Genomic DNA, 20771 nt, shown 5'->3' with positions numbered 1-20771 from the left:
TCTGATGGTTTCGTTACCGTGTCGAAACGCCGCAGAGGTGGGGCGGAAAAACGCAGTCGGTGTGTCAATGAATTAAAGACGGAAGGCAGACCTAAAGGTTATAGGCCGAGCAGCACAATCGCCTTTGGTAGTAGGAATACGTGATTTCTACCGTATCCTGGTTTCTGTGCGAGCGTGAGCTAGGGACCGCACATAAAAGTTAGAAAATGGCTTCTCTGATGTCTCTACAGTTTCCTAGAACAAGGCCATGTGAGAGATGGCGCAGGTTAAGGAAGGAGGCAGATTGGAGCCTGGTGAAGTCGGCAGTGGAAACCTCCACGAGAAACAGGGCGCTGAAGGCCACCTAAGGGGAGTTCTGTTTTCGCAGGATACGTCAGAAAAGGGACACAGAAAAAGGCCGGAAAACGCTGAGGAGGATTTTGAGGCGGATCGGGTGTGCCGCGCATGTGTCGCCTTTTGTCTTGGAGTGTGTGCAGAGTGTCTCGTGTGGTCTGTTCCTCTCGAGTTTCTCTTGTTCAAAGGAACGAGCTACGTCCGTGGGAATCGGGTAGAATTAGGAATGCCTGTGTGACTAGGAGGCTTTTTGCTGGGATGGTGGCCGCCTTCATGTGGAGGGATATCGTCATTGTTACGTTTCGTGTGCCTATCTCTGTGAATGATAAGCTTGTCAGTTGACTTTGTGTTCTTGTGGAATCGTGGGGTTTCGGATTTTCTTATAATAGGTTCATCCGTTGTCTCCTAGAGTCTTCTCTGTCGCTCGTATCTCAGTGTGACTGGTCCCTGATTCACTGTTAAACATGTTGTAGTTTATCTCTGATTTTCTTTTCCTTACTTCTCTGTCGTCTGTAGCTGTCGTGCAAAGATACGACGGTCTGTGCACGTAGGCTACAGATGATGGAAAGGCTGAAAGAAACACTTGCGTGGTTTTGTCGAGCATCGAACTCTTGCGGGGTCCTATTGTGTTGAAATTTAGACAGTTGGTATACAGCGAACTATAGATCTTTCATCTATAAGGCAGATGATGAAGAGGCCGTAGCGTTTCGTACTTTAGCACAAAACACCAGTGATCCACGGTAGCACGTCCACAGTTTGAGATTTGCCTGTTTCTGTCACGCTCTTAAGACGCATAGGTTTCAGAACAAAGTGAGCCGTTGTCTCTTTTGAGGCGAAACAAGGTCGGACCCTCGAAACTCAGCAGGTCGCAACGAGAACTGGGAACTGTGTTTTTTTCTGGGCCATATCTGCGTACAAGAGCGACGTTGCAACACAGCTGGTTCGTGGTGTTTTTATTAATCCGTAAGGGCCGCTTAACGCATATTATCAACAAAAAGCTATGTTTGGCAATAGGAAGAGAAGCAATTCTGGTCACCCGGTGAAAAATGAAATGCTTTGTTGATCGGGCTCAGAACACCACCACAGGGTTGTGGGCCGTCAGGTTTTGTGGTAATGACTCGGAGAGTGTTTGTCTCTCTTTGTCAAAACTCCTGTTACGCGGGAAGCTCTGTGATGTCGCGGTGAGCCCACACCTTTAAGTAAACGACGTGTTAACATAGGGCTTCCGGACGCGAACGGCGACGGCAAGATCAAACCTATGGCACCAAGATTTCACTCTCCCCGTTATCTGCAGCTAGGAGTTGTGTAGACGGATACAGCATTGATACATTTCAATAATGAATCCGCATATCCTGTCTTCATTATGTGAGGCGGCAAAAATCAGTCATTCGTACTGAATCAGAAATTGCGACCACACTCACCACAGAGAAAAAGACCTTTCTTGTTCGGCTCCCTGTGAACTCATGGCTGCAGCGCAGGTACTGTGCGGTGCTTGAGTGACACGAACGCAACTCAGCAATCAGTAAAAATGTCTATCGCGTATCTGCGCTTGGATACAGCGGAACAATTCTTCACCAGCATCAATGGCAGCCCCCATTGTAGCAGCAGGAAGCCGGAGCACTTCGATTGGCTACACTGCCACAGTAACAAAACTGATGCATCCGTTAGCAGAACCAGCGCCACAATGACTGTCGCCGTGCAACAGTCACTGAATCCGAATCGTCGAATACCTAATTGCTTTGGACAGATGTCGATACGGTCCGACCAGTCGTGCGTTTCGCAATCTTATTCCGCTCAGCTCACATGTATGAGGTGCCTAAAGTGGAAGAATAATCGGTCTCCACGAGCGCGTGGTTGAGAGGCGTTACTTGGTTCTTCGACAAGAGTGCATTCTCGCTGGCTCTGAAAGCTCTTCGTGGTCATGTTGATTTGCAAAGTGAAACCATGAGCCGGAAGAGCAAATTGTCAGCTTTCTGATTCCTGCCCCACGTACAAACCATCTTTTTGGAAGAAGGGTTTCCAGATATGTGAGACCTGTACCACAACTGAAGGACGTGGGCAGTTCCTTTTTCAATAATTCAGGCTTGGTCAAAACGAGTGAATCGGCGGCTCTTTTATGTCATCAGTGTGCGCACGTTCATTGTTGCTGTAAGGCAAGTGGAACAGCGTCGTGTGACCGAAAACATTACATAAGGATCGGGGGTGTTGCTAACACTTCACGATCTGCCCCACCCAGGAAACGGGGTCCAACAGCTTATCTTGTTGAGCCCCGACAGATGCGCGACAACTCGCTTCCTTTGCTGTCAATCGCTTTGTGTCTTACGGACAAGGGATTAGCAGCAGACGTCCCTTGGTAAACTGCTTCTCGCTAACGCCGATCATTTGTGGGCAGCCGCGGAACTGCTCACATACTTCTTTGTCAGCCTCCGACATTTCCTCGGAGCTCCAAAAGGCTTCCAGTGTTTCCGCTAGCGGACCGTCAACAACGCCATAAAACTGGCGCAACGTCCTGTGCAGTTACTCTGGCATGGGTCGGGGAGCCGGCAAAGAGCATTTGTTTGCGCAGTAGGCACACAGAAAGCTGCGGCACTGACGCAAGCTAATCGCCTTGTACGGACAGCACCGACAGGAATTCTTGGATCGGGCCTCAGGTATGAAGGCGAAATTTCTGGCGATGTCTCGCAAATCCGGGTAGGCTTTCCTTTTACGTCTACGGCTCACGTTGGTTTTTTTCTCCCGGCACAGAGCCACCTCCGTCGCATTCATGCCCGTTGTCGTGGAAAATCTGCGGTGTGATCGGGAATGCACAAGTAACGTTCCAAACCCGTCGTACCATGCGAATAAACCCGTTCTTTTGCGGTTTCGTAGGCAAAGAACAACTCTGGTGGAGTTGGTCTGTGTAGGTCACACACGGTGGTGTCTATGGCTCCAGCGATCGATGCAAGACAATTTATCCGTAGCTCTGTATATTACGTAGATGAGCTCTTTGCAGTTTCGAAAAAAGAGTGGCTGTCGTGGATCTCGCAACTGTTCTGTCTTTTTCACAGCGAAGCGACCGACATCAGATCCTTGTTTGCTGGTGGAGCTCAGCATCCACGTGAGCAGTTTATCTACACGAGCAGTTTTTTGCCACCTAATCTGTCAATTCTGACCGGGCAAAGGCAGATTTGGACACATCTCCCACAGTTGTGAAATGGTAAACAATGGATGAAGTTATTGTTTCCTGAAAGACCGGATGCCCAAGAAAAGCCTCCTCGTAGAGCACGGCGTTTCGAAGGCAGGCGTGCAAGGTAGGCTCCACAGTGTCATACACTGAAACAGCGTATGGTTTGCGCGCTTCATCCGCTTACACGGTCCTGGGCGTCGCGTTGGTACACATCCGTCCGTGGGGTGCAGGAACAGCCTGTCCATTTTGGCCTCACACGGATTGCAGATCCACGTTCTCTTGTGTCTGGCGAGACGACTATATCCGTATTAACATGCAGAGGAGGGAGTTTCCTCTAGCGGATTTCCTTGCAGTTTCTATGTAATTGCAAGCGAGGGGACGAAGAACGGTTTCCTGGTCAGCGTCGCCATTCTAAATGTGCCCCTCTACCGTTTGCCGGGCGATAGGGTCCCTGGCTACGTTGCAAGTTGTTTGCAGGGAGAACTTAAATTTGTAATAGATTGGGGCGTGCCGCAAGAAATCGGGCACTCTGGCTATTTGTTCTTTTTGTTTCTGTCTGCGAGCATTTTTGCCGCTGTTGATTTTGAAGTCGCACCATGAAAAAAGAGAGACCCATTTATGCCGACCCAATACGTGAACAGGTCCGTGTGGAGCCAGTTTTCTGGCACGCTGCGGCTGGGTGTTTTCTTTCGTCTTGTTCCTTCGATGAAGGACGTCAGCCATGCAGATGTCTTTCGGACGATAAAGTATAGAAAATACGCATTCTGATGCGACACCCTTTGCTCAGGCGCCGCCTTACTTTCCCCCTGTCTTGTTTACGCGCCCGGCCCTGCCACGTCTGATCGTCAGCCTCCTGCGTGTGGATTCGCATCAAACGTCTGTTGTGTACAAAGATTTTCTTTGTAAAATTAGCGGGACTACCGGCAGGGATAGTCCGCAAATTTCTTCTTTTCTTGAGTAGGTGCCATCTTCAGAAGAGGGAACTAGCCGTTTGGAGAAGGCCGGCAATGGGCCGGTAGGACCGCGTTCGCGGCAGGACAATATTCCCCCACCCACAGTCTTTTTTCCGACGCTCTTCTGACGGTAATCAAGGAGGTTCGGTCGAAAAGGACTGTTTCGGAAGAAGGCGACACGGGGGGGGGGGGAGTTTGTATCTGCACAACCCGATTTGGATACGGCAGTTGCTGAGGTTCGAGCGACACACGTGCCAAGGCAAGGGGTGTGGCGATCGGGCCGCCATCGCTTTTCTGCGTTGTTTCGCGAAGCTTACAAAATTTGTGGAACTTCCGGCTGAGAGGCTGCCGCAGCGTGGACGAGGCTGCTGCGTTCATTTGGTGGAATGGCGACCAGCTTTTCTCGGGCGGAAAAGCCACCTCCGAGTTTTCTTGGCTTTCGCCGTGCGCCCTCCAGTCCTCTCACAATGACGCTGCCGACGCAGTTCCCGTTCCTGTTCTTTACCGCGACTTCTCTCCATGAATCCACCCGGTTGCTGAACGGCGCGACTGCCGCTTCTGCACCCCTTCCTAGGGCTCTTATGTGGAGGAAAAGACATGCGTCTCGACGAGTCGTTTTTGGCGTGGCAATCGCCTTGGCAACAGTGCTTCTTGTTAGCCAGGAGCATCCTTCTGTTGCAAGCTCGAATTTGGTCCCGCTGATTACCTGTGCTGAGGCCGACCCGAAGGCGGATGCAGAACCTGTCAAGCAGGGTCCTGCGGAGAGCAACAATGAAAGAAGTAGACAGACGAAAAGGGGGAACTCGAGGTCGAGCAACAAGAGCCAAGTGGGGGCGCTGTGGAAACGGCCGCCTCCAATGCCCGAGTCTCGCGTCCGCAGAGCGTTGGGGATGTTTGAGACTGTGCACAGCCAGATGACATTGTTTTTCAAGGGGTTTTCACGGAGCGGAAGCGTCATTGCCTACGACTTGCTGGATGAGCTCCGGACCGTGAAAGAGGCAACCCATATGATGGATGTCGAGTTCCTGGTGCTGGACCGGGTCATGGACCACTACGGCAGCCGGTCACACCTTCGCGTTGTCGATACAAAGGTCATGTGTAAGTTTCTTGACTTGTCCAATTTGTGGCCGTGGAAGATTCCGGGGCTTCTTGCGGACATCAAGAAAATGGTCCTGGAATACCGACCTGTGCTGGCGCAGTTTCTCGGTCGGTACGGGGAACTCATCGAGGCCCTCATTCTCACGAGTGTGCCTGCTGGGCTCCACCCGTTCCGAAGCCTTATCGCCGCGTTGATCGGAGTGCCTCGAAAGAAGCTTGTCTTCGCATCCAGCCTCCAAGATCTGGAGAAGTATATTCCGCGTGAACACATTCCGCGGGAGTTCTGGAATCCCACCGGCGGCCCTGTCCGCGAGGGCTGGGAAAACAAAGTCAGCTGGCGGATCATGCTGGAAGAGGTGCAACTGAAACTTGGAGCGGATTCTGTTACACCCAAAGGGAAGCAGTTGTTGCAGAGCATCAAGGAAGAGGAGGCCGGATATGAAAAGACCGCGGATCGAGGTTCTGGACCCGCCGCACAAAGTGCGCCACCGGCGGAGGAGGCGGCGGGCGAAAATGAGGCTAACGAAGACTTTTTAGGTGTTGCGGGAACAGTTAACGCAGATGTGCCTGTGGTTTCTGGGAATGACATGGGTGATGTCAGTAGCGCTGGAACAGGACAGGAACCTGGAGATTTCACGTACCCAGAATTAGCGGGTCTGTCAGAAGACGATTTTGCCGCCTTCGCCAATGAGGACTTTGACGATGTAGACTGAGTCATTCTGCGAGCCTAGGAGAGTGACGCGTTATGACTACCTCGCTGGGGCTTTCTGGTTTGCGCAATTCAATTACGTGGTGCAGCTCCGCAGTGGCGTGGCTGCGCGGCTGACAAGAAAATCGGACAAGACATACCTGCGTTGCTTCAGCTACATCCTTGTGGGAAGAGGCTGTCCAGTTTGTACCGTTACATTCAGGAGCATACCGTCATATTCGTGGTTCGTCTGTGTGGTGACGAAGCCCGTCGCTTCTGGTCAATCAGTGGAGCGGGGGGTGAACCCATTTCAATGGAAAAACCGGCGTTTATTTCCACGGCGTGATGTGAAAATAGCGTTGGATAGGTGGCGTGGGAAGGGACGTGAGTGATAGGGATTTTTGGCACGCGTTTTTTCAGCCCTCGTCTTGACATGTCTATTAAGACTCGTGTTTTACATGGAACTAGTATAGATTCCAACCTTCTCGTTGATGTTACGTTGTTGCTGGGAGGCTGAGGCGTCAGCGACAGCCAACGCCACTGTGAAGGTACCGTCAAACAATCCCAACGCAGAGCGAACTGGTGCATATAGGCAACCGAAGCACAGCTGTAGTCAGGACGCAGTTAGTCAACTGCTCCTGAGCGAAGAAAATAAATATTGGACCCAAGTCTTTCGTCAAGCCTAAGACCCGCCGGGCCACACGGGATGTGTCAAGATGGGGGACTGCCTAGCAGAAAGGTGTCCACTTCCTTACTTAAGGCAATGTGGGGGGATGAGGTCTCTGCTCGTCTCCTACATAGGATCGACAAAAGACTGAAAAGCTATAGGAACAACATAATACTAGAACGAGCTCAGTGGGATAACGAATCCTCGGCATGCATGCTAAGATGGCAAGATCTGCAGGAAAAGCGGACTGTAGTGTACTCGAGAGCGAACGCCAACGAATGCGAGGCACGTCGGCATTGGGTTTCGGAGTGCGTACGGGGTACCATGTCGTGAGGTGCTGCTTTCCTGAGCTGATGCCCCTGCATCTGGATCAAAGGCAGGAGCTACATCGCATGCAAACCCGAATGGGAACAACCGGGACAGTCCCTTCCCCCTTGATCATACACCTGCCGAGCTGCAGTTGAGACTCTTGCACCCTCACGGATTTTGAACGGTAGTGGAAATGCGTTTCGTACCACGTCAATCACAGCCATCTTTCAGTGTCAAGTTACTCCGTCTTTCGAGCAGCCGGAGATACACTCCGCACCTTCACGGGGGCTCATTTCCTAATTAGAATGCATGTGAGAGCCCTGTTAAACACATCTCCCCGCATTACGTTCGCTTCTTTCATTGAACTTGCCACTTGATAAGATCGCCGGCATAAGCATAATATTGAGGGTACAAAGCGACATTTTCGCCAACATCAGTTTGCGTGGACAGTCACTGTTGAAAAAATCAAGCAAACCAAGTCAGCCCCTACCACCGGAGGAACAGCTTCTGCTCGTGGGGGACGAAAGCATATGATAAACAGACATGTCGCCGAAATCAAGTCCAGGTCAGTGAGTCGTGGGGAACAACGGGTGTGTACTCGTGGATCGAAAGATGGCCCTTATCAATACCCTTTCATGTCTCCTGGACTTCGTGAGATATGTTGAGACGGCAGATCGAGGGCGAGGGCGGCTTCACCCCCCCTGTTACATTTTTATCATGTGGCAGTGTCGTACCACACTGGGTTTCACTTTCGAAAACGAGATCTACGAAGCTCGAACGAATGAGAGCCTTAGCAGCAGCCCAGTCATAATGGCTGCGAGGCAGAGTGAGAGTGAGGTGGGGAACGGAAGTTTTTTGAAGGGGGGGGGGGGCTGTCGGGGTTCTATCTGCGGCAGCAGTCCCATTGCAGAATTAAGCAGCATCCAAGTTTCGAAGAGCCAAACCATGTGAAACAAGGATAGCAGTCGTCCGTGTTCGCGGAGCCGCCCTACGGACTCTCGGGTAAAAATGAGAAAAGATATCCCAGCGAAGTTGAAGTGACTCGGAGCGGCAAGCAGGACCTGCCTAGGATTTTATGAGTGCCTAGCCTTGACGCATGACATATGCTCTCCTTGTTTCACCATCTACCCAAAATATCAGCAAACGTACTTTCAGTCAGGCGAGACGGTGTACAAGCACTGCATACCAGCGATAGACGCGCTTGACTTCTGAGGTTTACCACACTGCATCACTTTAGACAGGAACAACAATCAAGGTGCAAATGTGTAGAGACCGCGTGCAGAACTGCAGGACTGTGTTTGCCAACAGAGCACCACGCCACAGCCCCAAGATACTTGCATCTGAAACACTCGCGATTTAATTGTGTTTGAATAGGCAGATTGAAGGGTAGTACACCCATAAGGTGCTTATCACATACTTGACCCTCGTGCAGCGGCACAGCCTCTTGCTGTGTATGCTCGATCGCTTCCGACCCGGCCTGATGAAGTGCAAACTCCTCAGAGGACGGGGAACCGCAGGTCTAGTTCCGGAACCGCTTAGCCAGCCCATGCGACACCAGCATCGGCGTCTCACCGGAAGGCAGGAGCTCCGCGTTCACGGAATACTGCAGCGAGACATGCTGTAAGTAAACACCGAACATTTCTGAGGGAAAAGCGACTCACAGCCGACGGGAAAAGCCGTAGGGGCCACAAACGAAGTCGTAGAGGGGTCTGAAGAGAGCAAGGATCGACGCGTTTGCCGGAGTGCATGCCCGTTCCCACACTTGCCTGGAAGGTCACCTTACCAAGTCGTCAAAAATTTTTTTTATCGATCTTCAGAACCGCAGAGTCTCAGTGTGACACGCGGGTGGAGCAATAGTCATGGTTTTACTGAGGCAAACCTTTTGTGCGCTCGGTTTGTGCGCTGTCTTCTTGCTCTCACTGCTGCGTTCCTGGCACACAGTGATTTTTCGATTCGCGAAGTAGCGGTGGATCGTCGATGCATGCATGCTCGGAGAGAGACAAGTCTCACGACAGTCGTAGCTTTCACATTGGAGGCTCCGTGAATTTCAAGCGGACCGTCTTCGATCATCGAAAGGACATGTTGTCGCGAGATCAACACTAAAAGCGCGCAGTTAATTCAAGTGATTCCGGGAAACAAGTGACGGTGAAGGGAAACCAGAGTTACTCTTGGCCGGCTTTCCAGCAGCGTTGTTCGTAGGCCACAACTTCGTGGCACTCTTATTTCGCTTGACGACAGTGTTAAAAGCTGTGGAGCTTTTGGTGAGCGATTGAGGCTAGTGCTACGTGCAGAAGAACGTCGTCACCTTACATAGGCTGTCCCGTGAGCACACCGGATTCAATAGATACCAAATGATTTCGGAGAGGCAAGAAAGTTGAGAAGGCTGTCTTCCATTCCCGCTTGTCACGTGACCTCCCACAATAGCCAGCGGATAGATCTGCAGTGCAAGAGGAACAGGAAGCCAAATCCAGAGCATCTGCAGGGCGCTGTCGGCAGGCAACTGACCTTTCTCTCATCTAACTGCATGTGGAAACGAGAGTCACTTTTCTGCTTTCGTTCAGGTGAATCATGGGGGCCTCAGTTTCCACTGCGAGAGGCACACAGGCGCTTTCTGCTCTCGCTGTCGCGACAGGCGCTGCGGCGATTTGGTGGCTGACGCGTCCCAACGGATGGGGTTCCCAGAAAACTGGGGCGTTGGGCGTAGGTCTGCCCAGTGAGGAGGAGACGGAGACGGCAATGAAGGAGATCTGTGAAGACTTTCACGCAATTTTCACTGAACTGGCCCAGTGAGTATCCAAGCTGCTGCAGAAGAGGCATGATTTGAGCGCGTTCACAGCCAGAACCCCGCCACATTCCGCCGCCCGTCTACACACCGCAGGCAGCCGGTGTCTGTGTATTCTTCCTTCCCTGCGGTCATTCGCGCACCCCATTCCGTCCTGCTTCCACCTACACTATTAAAACCAATCATGGCCGATGTATCGTATATCCATCGCGCACCTATCCTGTTCAAGTATAATGCTGACTCTCTGCCGTATCGAACGAGGTTGATACTGTGTCCCTGAATCACCGGTGACTGCAATGCGCCCGTCGTGCTGGGCTACGGAGTTCCCTCTTCAGGCACTCGCGGAGCCGTCTGTGCACGAACACACGGAGCTGAGGAGAACATGTCCCCTCTTGTTTGTATGCCCCATTCGAAGAAATCGACATAGGCGCTTGTGTGCTGCTGAGCCGGGTCATTGTCTGAGAGTCTCGAATGGTTTTTCGTGGGCAAACCCGCTGCGGGTCCTTGGTGGGGAATCCTCTAGCAAGAAGCAGCTGCCTCGTCTCAGTTGTGCTGTTGGGTGATCTGCACACCCTCGCGCGATGGCGCATTTTACGCCTTTCTGCTCAAACCTCACTAGTCGGAGAGAGCGCAACAGGGAGATTCAAGCGTCGGTCCTCGTTTGAAACTGTATACGTGCAGGGTGTCGAGAAATGTAATTCGGGCAATGCAAGACCAGGGCTTTCAGAAACCGGTTCCTCGGGAACAGGTGAGTACTGACGCTAAGAGGTCTGCGCCTTCCTGGAGGCCCCTTGTGTCCTGTGAGTGGTTTTCGTTTGTGTTTCAGTAGTCTGGCCTTTTCGACGAGAGAATATCCTACGACTCTCTTCTGCACTAGGTGAAGCATCGGTATATCGTGCTCGATTTTACAAACCACACTGGTTCTGAAGATGGGGTGTGCCGTATAGTAGTCTATGAGAGCCTGGCAGGGCTGCAGAGATTCTTTCAGGATGGTTGGCTTCTTGGTAAGAATTATGGTGGTCCTCGCAGATATGCCGATTATGGTGGTCATCGCAGATAAGCCGATTATGGTGGTCATGGCAGACAAACTGGGATGAAACGGCGTTTGCCGTTGTCGTTTGCCATCCTGTGCTTCTCTGCTTGCTTGCACACACAGGTCGAGGCAATGCTAATGCAACAAATGTTTCGCGAACGGCTGACCGTGGCGGAGGCAGCGGTCCTTGCCCGGAAGCGGATTTCCAAGGAATCTCTAGAACGTGCATGCGATTTATATAAAGACAAGGTATACCACAGAGTCTGTCTGTGTACCCCTTCAGCGCGGGAGCATTGTTGGAACCTGCGCTGAACTTCTCGTATGCGAGGAGCGGAGAGGCTTCGTCTTCTTGCCCAGCCAGAGAGGGACCGGTTCATTTAGATTTCCTGATCGTGATACGAACCTGCGTGCTCGTCTATGGTAGCGTGGTAGTTCGTTTTCCTAAATTCCTTGGGTTCGGCAACTCGTAAATCAGCGTCCTGGCTGCGTGCATTACATCTCAATCTGTGTACAATAGCCGGCGTTTAGTAACAGTAGTGCAGACGATAGTATGAATTGACGCGATCGTACCTCGTCGTAGAAGAGGGGACATTCTCGAATCGTAGTGTTATGGCGGCAAACACCGACCTGCGATACCGATTTGCTCCTGAGTGTCTCTCAATAACTAGCTGAGTGCTTCTTCTATAGACCCCGCGACTGTCGACGAAGATGCGCTTGCTCAGTGGAATGCTTGTCTATGGGGGCAGTTTTCGCAGGTGACCTCAGCTAGCTGCATTTTCTTGTTCTCGCCCTGTTTGGATCTGTAGAATGAGAGCGTGCAAGTATACATTGACGGCTTGAAGGCAATGTACCGGGACGCAGTCGATGGCGAGCTCCCCATGCTTCCGGGAATGACGCTGCCAGACGAGGTAACAGAGGACAAGATCCTCCTTGTCCTGGAGCAAATCCACAACGCTAAGCAGGCAAGATTTCAAGAAGTGCTAAGGACCGGCACTGTTTCCGGTGAGTGGGACTCGGTTTCCAGATGCCAATACCGCCGCCTGTGTGTCACATGTGCTCGATGTCTTCCGTTTTGTTTCAACCAAGTGTTGTGCTTAGCAGGGGCATACTGCGCTCTGCGTATAGATACTGCTCTTGTGTAGAAGTGCTACGTGGTCAACAGGCGGGGAACGGACCAGGATCGTCTTGTTCTGGCGTACCTTTGCCAGTGAAGTATATGGAATTCACCAGTGCGGGTTCCTCGCCATTTTCCTGGACAGCTCTACAGTGACGCCAACTTCGTTTTCACGGTGACTGTTTTGTTCCACGGGCGACATTAGTGGATGCGAGGGGTCAATCGGCGAAAACGCTCTCATCCTGTTTCTTCAGATTCATCGACGCCCTCTTCTCCTTTAGCGAAACAACTGCAGGAGTGCAACAAGAAAGCGGAAGAGGAAATTCTTGCCAAAGCAGAACATGCGGGGTTGAACGAAAAGATACTGCTCCATGCGGTGGCGGTGTTCTCACGACGACCTCAATTCAGACTCAAAGTGAGATGCATCCACAGCGTCCTCCATGTTGCGACTTATGTTGTAGTCCGATTGGTGAGCAAGGTGAAGTGGATAGTCTGTCGCAGTGTGCGTAGTGGGCTCTTTCCCGGGAGTGGGAAAAATGTTGATGACGGACGTGTCACTTCTTTGTTTTTATTTCAATTGTAATCGAGTGACTGACTGATCCGTGGTGACCGCGCCGTACAGGTGGATGTGATGAACGGGCACGGGTTACCTCAAGATATTTTCTTCACGAGAATCTCTTCCGTACTGGGAACGGCCGGGCTGCCACTGCCATACGCGTGTTTCCCCCCCCTATGGTGTGTGCGTTCGCAAGAGCGTCGATTTCCATCAAGGGCTGAGGTGGAGGAGTATGAGTCGTCCTGCCGGTGTGCGGGTCCGGCGACTTACATTCTTCATCATGTTATAGCCGTCACATCACGGCGTGACGTAGGATAAAATTGGAAGAAGTATGCATGGGCATCCGAGACGCTTTGCTTTCTCTGTGCGCACGTGCGCGGCACTTGCTTTCAGAAACAACTTCTAGACGAGATGCATACAGAAACCATTATGGCACTAATGAACAAGCGAAAGAAGATGGCTTCTCCGAAGCAGCAGCGTCCTGCTGCAGACTCTTGCATCGCAGCAGCCTTGCACCCGAAGGTGGAAGAGGTAAAAAGAGAATGAATGGTGTGTTGTTCCAATTCTTCTTTCGTGTCGGTGTTTCTGAAACGTTGCGCAGCGTGTTGGACTCGTGGTGTTGTTGTTAGCCTTCGCAGCTTTCCGAGCGATATTTGAAGCAATATGCTCAGGAGGCAGGGGGATGCCAATTTTTTTCAATTTGGTCAGTCACGTTCGTCATCGGTTGCGCCTATTGTGTTGCCTTTCCACTAAACAACGCAATGATACGAGATGCCGCTGCTCTCTCTGCACTTGTACTTGTCCGAGCCACGAAAATGTGAACTACACAGGCGTTCTGCGAGTGTTCCAGTACCTCGTACCGGGCTCGCGCCTGGTAGCGCCCATCACCATTTCGTTTCTCTCCGAAGCATCGCGCTTCTGTGTTCAGACGACGGGAGAAGAGCTTCCGCTCCGACTGCAGAGCTGCGCCGACTGTGGCGGGTGCGTCGTATGCTTGATCTTGCGAGGCGAAGGCGGAGAAAATGAAGCTGATGTGAACCCGGGGGCAGGAGCAGACGGCAAAGAGGTGAAGGAGAATGCGCCACGAGGAGGCATACGCTCCTTGCGGGAGCTAGGCGAATTCTGTGAGGCTGTTGATGAAATGGACCATCAGGACATCTCGTTTGTCTACCTAACCCACTTGGAGGCGCGGAAAATGGAGGCAGGTGAGAGCCAAAGAGAGTCGGTAGCAACGCAAACATGACAACAAGGGTTAAATACCTCATGGCGCCACTCATTTCTCTCAGAACTTTACCGGTACAATTGTGATTCATGCCCGTACGAGTGCAGCGTAGAATACCTGCGGAACCGTTTTGTTAGTTCAGCGATGCAGTGTGGTCATTTGCCATATTTCCTTTATTAAATAACACTGTAACAGGATCTACGCTGACAGAAAGTTGGATTAATAACTAGGCCTGTAGCATTCGCAACACAATAGTGAATTTTTAGCAGGAATGGGGGTACGAAAACCCACATTGGGATGTGGCGGCTAATGTGTACAGTTGTCTCTTGTTTTTTTCCACCATGTGCGGCCTGCAGAGGCAATGAAGACAGCTGCTTCAAAGGCTGAAGAAGATGGCGCAGCCTATGTATTTTTTCAAGGTGCAGACCTCTATGTAAGTGTAGCATGTCTTTGCTGGTAAACATGACAAGCCGTGCAGGACCACAGGTCCAAGCCGCAGTCTGTTATCTGCACGTTAGAGGACCGCTATCCAGTAGGTATTTTTTCGTCGTTGAAGGCGTCTCTCTCCCCTCATATGCATGAACGTCGGAGGCACTGCATCGCGTTGGTTGGTCTACGTATACGGTGCTGAGAATGTGACTCACCGTCAGCGAAGAACACTGTGTAGCTCGCTCATTGTTGTTAGTCTTGGATCCTCCAATCGAGTACGCCAGCAACGTATCTGAGTGGCCTTTTGGATGTCTGCCAGTTCTTTGTATGGGATGGGGCAGTCGACATGAGCATGCCACGTGCATTACTAGAGGATAAATGGAAGGACTACTGCAGAATACGTATGGTGTCTCTGTTTGGGTGTGGTCGTTTGAACAGACGGCGGCGCCGACGTTGGCTGATCTCGTACAGACGGTCCAGAAGGAGAGAGAGAAGTTCTCAGCACGACGATCTGAGGATCCACAAGGAGAAGAAAGAAATGTTCCAGCATGCGACTCGAGATCGTCACCTGCAGGGACGAATGCCCGCCGCAGTTCCTTATCGGCACCAGGGACTGAAGAGCCGTGCAATGCGCAAACGACTGAGGACGCTGAAATGATGCCCTCTGCTAATTCAGTGGACATGTCGTGCCCAGCCAGCGAGGGAGTTGGCGTCAACGGAGTTACGTTGAATGGAGGGGGGAGTAGAAAAACCAGTATGACATTGCTGGCTTGAAAACCTAGCATGATATGATGAAGCTCCTCATGTTTTCGTTTTCTAAACAGAGTCGTTAACAAAAGCCAAAACATCTCTTCCGCATGCTTTCTCACAAACTGATGGAGACAGTGCAGTTGATCGATCGTTTGTGGTGTGTCTATTCATTTCAGTCCGCGGCGAATAAGGATCGGAACTCGTACTTTCTTATGGATTTCCAACAGGATAGTTCTAGCACACCCTATAGTGTTGGCCTTTGCTGGTAGCTTGGGTAGGAGCCAGAGAGGGATGTATGCGAGCGTACGGTAGAGTTTAGGTACACGTGACGACGCAAATAGGCGGGGCATAATGTGGAAAGGGATCCTTCGAACCGTTCCTGCAGCCAGCCGTAGGCATCTGTTCGCAAAATCCAGTGATGCTCCTCTCCCACGGAAAAGGACCTCACAGTAACAGTCAGGGTGGTACATTCGTAGAGGCCGTCGAAACAGACGGAGCCATGATGCAACATCCTGTTTTGATTGATGATAGCTGACGATAGCTGACATTTTTCTTGGTGATATGCAAATCGCTCACGAAGGTCTTCCGAATGATAGAGATTGCTACCTTCTTATGAACTGCCGCCGTGAGTCGTCGCAGCCACGCTTCTCGCCAGCCAAAAAAAAACCAGAAAAGACAGCTGAGCACTGCCCCAGCAGGAGCTTAGAAGGCGATAAAGCCTAGACCCAGAGAACCCTAACTGCCTTTCACGTAGTTTGGTGATATTTGTAGACAGAAGGGACTTTTCAGTTGAGGTGTTCGTCTTCCGGGGGGCCGGTGTTGAATTTCGTCTTCACCAAAGGAGTCGCGAGAACTCGATATCGCCATGGTGGGCTTGTCAGAGTCGTTGTATGCCATTGCGCCTTACACATTTGGGTTCTGAGACTTCTTTCGTGCAGTTTAGTAGCTGGAGACTGCCGCAAAAAGGTTAGGCAGGAACCAGTGTTGAAGCCTTGGTCCTAGAGATACTTCCACATCTTGTTGTGTTAACGGGGGGGTATGATGAATGCTGACTAACCAGTTGAAACACCAGGATAAGCGCAGGGGTCCCGCGAAGAGACTCTTGTCCGCATTGGCATTTCTGATGTGGTTAGCGACTCCCGCATCACATAATGCAAGATTATCGATGGCGGATGACTGCGCTCGTAGCAACGGGCGAGCACATTGTGCAAAGCTGATAGCGTGGCAGACCATTGGACAAATATAACAGAACAAATCAAACAGCTCATATTTTCTGAAGGTAGTTTAAGGGAGCTCAGTCCTTCTATTCAGCGTTGAGGGTTTAGGTTTATGTGATTAAGGCTTCGGGTTTAAGGTGTTTGCGCTGACGAAAGTTGTGGCCGAACTATCGAAGCATCGTCAGTTCGTCCTCATGCCGGTCGTTCAGCCGACGCAGACTCAACCAGGAGACGCATCTGATGCCGTGTGAGTACGTTGAAAGGGAAAAAATATGAAATAATATGGAGAGGATACGGTGATGACTGCCCTGATCCCCATTCCCCTATTGACGACAGGGCCCCGTGAGTACGAATGGCGTGCTCCCATCCGAGAGAATTGTGGATGCCCGCACTTCATCGTAGGCCGTGACCTGGCTCGCTCGTGCACACTAACAGTAGATGGGTAAGTTCCACTCGAGCCCACATGAGAACGTCAAGTACGTACTTTTACTAAATTCGTCTACTGCAGTGTCAGGACAGTTATAGGCGGTTATATGACAGTACCTCCCTGGCTGTGGAACAAGAGGGTACTCAGGGCTCTAGTTTTTACATGAGTTTGTGAACATTTTACCATAGCCTGTTGCGACACACTATATCTGTATGTGACCTGGATTGGATTGCTCTGCCGGGTTCGCCGTCAAACACGACAATGGCATTGACAGGTGATGTTTCACACTGTACCTTACATTATCTCCACGCTCCGACGATACAGTCGCGGTTATGGCGCGGCAAATCTCCATGTACTGGCGTTAAACGGGCGCTGCAGACCGGACCCGTGCCCTTTACATTTAACAGAGTGCTGGCAATTTCGTTTCAAATGACGTACTCTCTCTTTCTCTTTCGAACGCCGGTTCATTGCTGCACCACTCCGCAAACTCATTTGTTCACATGTGACACAGGAAAATTCTACGACCCTTACGAGGCACACAGACAAATAGCGTCTGTCGCGGCAAGTTTGGGAATTGTTCCGGCTTTTGGTAAGCCGAATGTGCTGGCTCTCCCGGGTGTGTGAATCTTGTGACGATGACTTACGCATCTGTAGGTCGAACTGCTTCCTGTACCCCACATTCTGACTGTTTTTCAGGTAATAGAAAAGTGCGCGTCGGGTTTTCTTGTCAAGGGAAGACTTTCACAATGAATGCACCGCGACAGTACCGAGTGTAACAATCAGCCAACAATTTATGCGATTCGTACGCTGCTCGACTTGCTCACTGTTGTGGTACACAGCGTGCTTCAGATATGCAAGATATGTCGCCCATCTGGAACATGGTTTGGGGCGCAGCCCACGTGCCCTCCAGCAAGGAGATGATTTTCTCTGAGACGAGAGAGGATACTGTTCCGTTAATGAGGCCACCTCGCAAGGTCAAACCATCACGAAGACCATATAGGGAGCACAATTCAGGCGGCCGCTCTAGGAGAGGCAAATCGTCCCCACGTGGCTTTCTTTCCTGGAAGTGGCATATAAACCCCAAGAGTTTTACACGCCGGTTTACCGACTCGGGATCTGCATCTATTTCAACGGACTGCCCTGCTCAGGTGATAAGCTCGATTAACTTGGTGGCCGCTCGCGTATCGTTGCCTAGTCAAGCATGATGCATTAGTTACTAGTGGCATCCCAAACCGTTGCTGGCGAGTTCCATTTTCCTTTTCTAACATATCATCTGGCCTCGCGCGCTGTGTAGTACGGTTTCCAAGCCGGGTGACGAATCGACAATCGCGAAGACATGATATCGCAAGCAACATAAGATAGCCTCCGGGCGTAGGAGACGTAGATTTCCTCCGGTCCCCTTTTGCGGGTATGGTGGCATGAGAGAGCGAGTGGCGTTGCTGCTCTTACTTGGCCGGATTTCTTCTCTCTGGAGCCACATTCCAGCTGATGCGAGTGGGATTTTTCTGGCTGGTGAAGACGTGAGGCTAGCGCTCGAACATGAACGACGGTGGTGTGAGACACGTAGAAACAAGCCACGGAAAGTACCCTGGCGCAGGGGCTGGAAACCGTAATCTCTGAAAGAGCAAGAAAACACGACGCACAACTCGCTACGACACGGACATCGTCCGTCAGCATCGGTCCACAGGAGTGCGCTGGACAAGGGAGGACTGGTGATGACAATCTTTCACCTCTCCTATGTTGGGATCATCACCGATTGAAATGCTTTTCTTCACCACAAAACTCCAATCACAGAGACGGTGATTCCGCGTGTACGCGTGGACTCGGTCGTCGGTCTACCTGCTGGCATATCCTGCAACTGTTTTTCGTCTCACGGCACCGTGTATGCCTCCAGCGCACCGTACGCCGCCACCGGCGTAGCTGAGTGCTTGTACGAGAATTAAAGTAATGCATTACCAACTATGGTGGGTAGCACTCCTTATGCTCTTTACCACCACATTTCTCTAGATATATCGTACCTGCGTGCTGGGTTTTAGCATGTCGCTGCTAAACGTAATGCCATCCAAAACCCTTTCCGGGAATGAGAGCATGGCGTGCTCTCTGCTGTCACAATTATGGCACGCTGGACATTCAATTATCATTGACCGTAGGACATACGCAATCTCATAGAGCAGCCATGAGCGCTACAGATAGGTTTCATTACGCAAGAGGCTTTGTAACCGGCAGCGCATTCACCTATCGTTACATGCAGTGCTTGTGCTTGCTAGATTCAAGTTTTCTTGGATCATGTGCTACGTGTAAACTGCAATCCGGCCTGGTCTGCCCCTGCGGCTAGTTCAAATGCATTGTTTCTCTGCCTGCCTCTTCCTATGAGTACCAACGCCAAACATGGGGGAATCTGCCTGATGGTAACTGTTAGTCCCTGCGCTGTTGACTGGGATTTCATTCGGAAGCTGTTCACGTCAACAGGAGGCCAGTACATAGAGAGCTACGGCAAAACTCCTTTGAGTGTCTGAACAAGATATACAAAAAAATTGCACAAGACGACACAGCAGGAAATACTAAACAGCATACAGGAATAGCCGACCCGTATGAACTCCAAGGGACGCAGAAGTCATGATTGATTCTAACTCAAACCCGAGGGAGGAAGTCGGCATGATAGTCAAGTTTCTCATCGAGAATAATTTGTTCTTTTATGCCCTCGTAAGAGCGTCGAACATCAGATGACCAAACCATGCTGGACGCAAAGACAAATGCTACTTCACCATGCTGGAGTTGGGCATGACCACAGTCGACAAACTGTGACAAGTGCCCGCGGGGGGTCCTACACTGACACACAGATTCATTTTCAGTTAGAGAACTGCAACTCGCCAAGGCCGACCGTTATATACAGACAAAGCTGAGATGTAAAAGGCGGACAGTCGAGACCATCTGGTTGAATCAGTCGTGTGACAATACAGGTGCTCTTTGCGCTTCGGGGTGATCCGCTTAATCTGTGCCTGTGCTGCGCCTATCTCATCCCATCTTCATCTGGGATATACGAGCTTCTGATTTTGGGTTCTGGTGTCGTTGCATTGGTTTCTTAATTGGAAGTTCCATGTCACAGACGAAACCTACCGCACTATTACCCTGTTCGCCAACTGCTGGTCTCACGTCACGCATGTACACAGTCAACCGAGTGTGGCGTAGTGATGTTTCACGATGTAGAGATAGGCGCATATGAAGGGTGTCTTCTGACGGAAGACGACAGTCAATGTAAAAAGAGAAGCAGAATCCGAGATCGTCATCGGCAGAGGCGACACATACTGCAGCAGCCCTGAACTCGATTTCTGTAGTGCCGCGGGCATCCGTCATGTGCGCCTCTTGTCCATAGCATGGCCATAACTGAAGGGCACATTCGGTACAGGGCCCGCCATTACAAATCCAAAAGGAAAGTAGCTCAACTGAGACCGCAGTCAGCGATGTCCCACATGCGGAGTTCGGCTGCTTGCTGAACTGGGGTCATCGTCTCTGGCTACGCACCGGAAGCCAAGAAGCGGCATCATGGCTGCAGCTACGTGTGAGCACGGTGTGTCACGGGAGGGCAGTTAGTGCTTTTCGTGTTACTGCGGCAGCAGTCATCCATGCCATGACAATAATGCGAATGAACGAGAAAGTACCCGTATAACCACCACGCGAGGCCCTTCGGGTCCTCAAGGGTACAGGGTACCCCACCTTCAGCACATCAGAGAACGAGCCCGTTCGTTTCAGCTCCGTGGCATATTCGATACAGGACTTTCCACACGGTTCCACACATGTGAAACATAGACGAACGAAGTGGATACTCTTTAAGGCGATGAAGAACGGAACATCGATTGATGGGCTTTTCGTGCACGTTGCTCTAGGGCAACAACACTCTTCCGGCCACTGAGAAAATAGCTTTGGGAGGGGGGCTGTTGTAGACGGGGGAGCGGCGGAACTGTAGGAAACGAACCCTCTCAATTTCAAGATCCCGATCACGCCTCAGATTTTGAGGAACGGATATTTT

The 20771-nt window shown here is 51.2% G+C and overlaps 2 protein-coding genes across 2 annotated transcripts; both read left to right on the top strand.

Annotated features, from left to right (window-relative positions):
- Nucleotides 1-4919: 4919 nt before the first annotated feature.
- On the top strand, nt 4920-6263 carry NCLIV_044850 (conserved hypothetical protein; the record flags this gene model as incomplete). The annotated part of the gene is made up of 1 exon (XM_003884033.1): nt 4920-6263. The coding sequence occupies one exon, from the start codon at nt 4920-4922 to the stop codon at nt 6261-6263; it is 1344 nt and encodes a 447-aa protein (XP_003884082.1).
- Nucleotides 6264-9782: 3519 nt separating this feature from the next.
- On the top strand, nt 9783-15124 carry NCLIV_044840 (conserved hypothetical protein; the record flags this gene model as incomplete). The annotated part of the gene is made up of 9 exons (XM_003884032.1): nt 9783-10000; nt 10678-10744; nt 11153-11278; nt 11836-12031; nt 12605-12612; nt 13093-13230; nt 13628-13904; nt 14278-14354; nt 14789-15124. The coding sequence occupies 9 exons, from the start codon at nt 9783-9785 to the stop codon at nt 15122-15124; spliced, it is 1443 nt and encodes a 480-aa protein (XP_003884081.1).
- Nucleotides 15125-20771: the final 5647 nt, after the last annotated feature.

This window comes from Neospora caninum, chromosome X, assembly GCF_000208865.1.
Source record: "Neospora caninum Liverpool complete genome, chromosome X".
Classification (NCBI taxonomy): Eukaryota; Apicomplexa; class Conoidasida; order Eucoccidiorida; family Sarcocystidae; genus Neospora; species Neospora caninum.
This window is presented reverse-complemented; position numbering and strand designations above follow the sequence as displayed.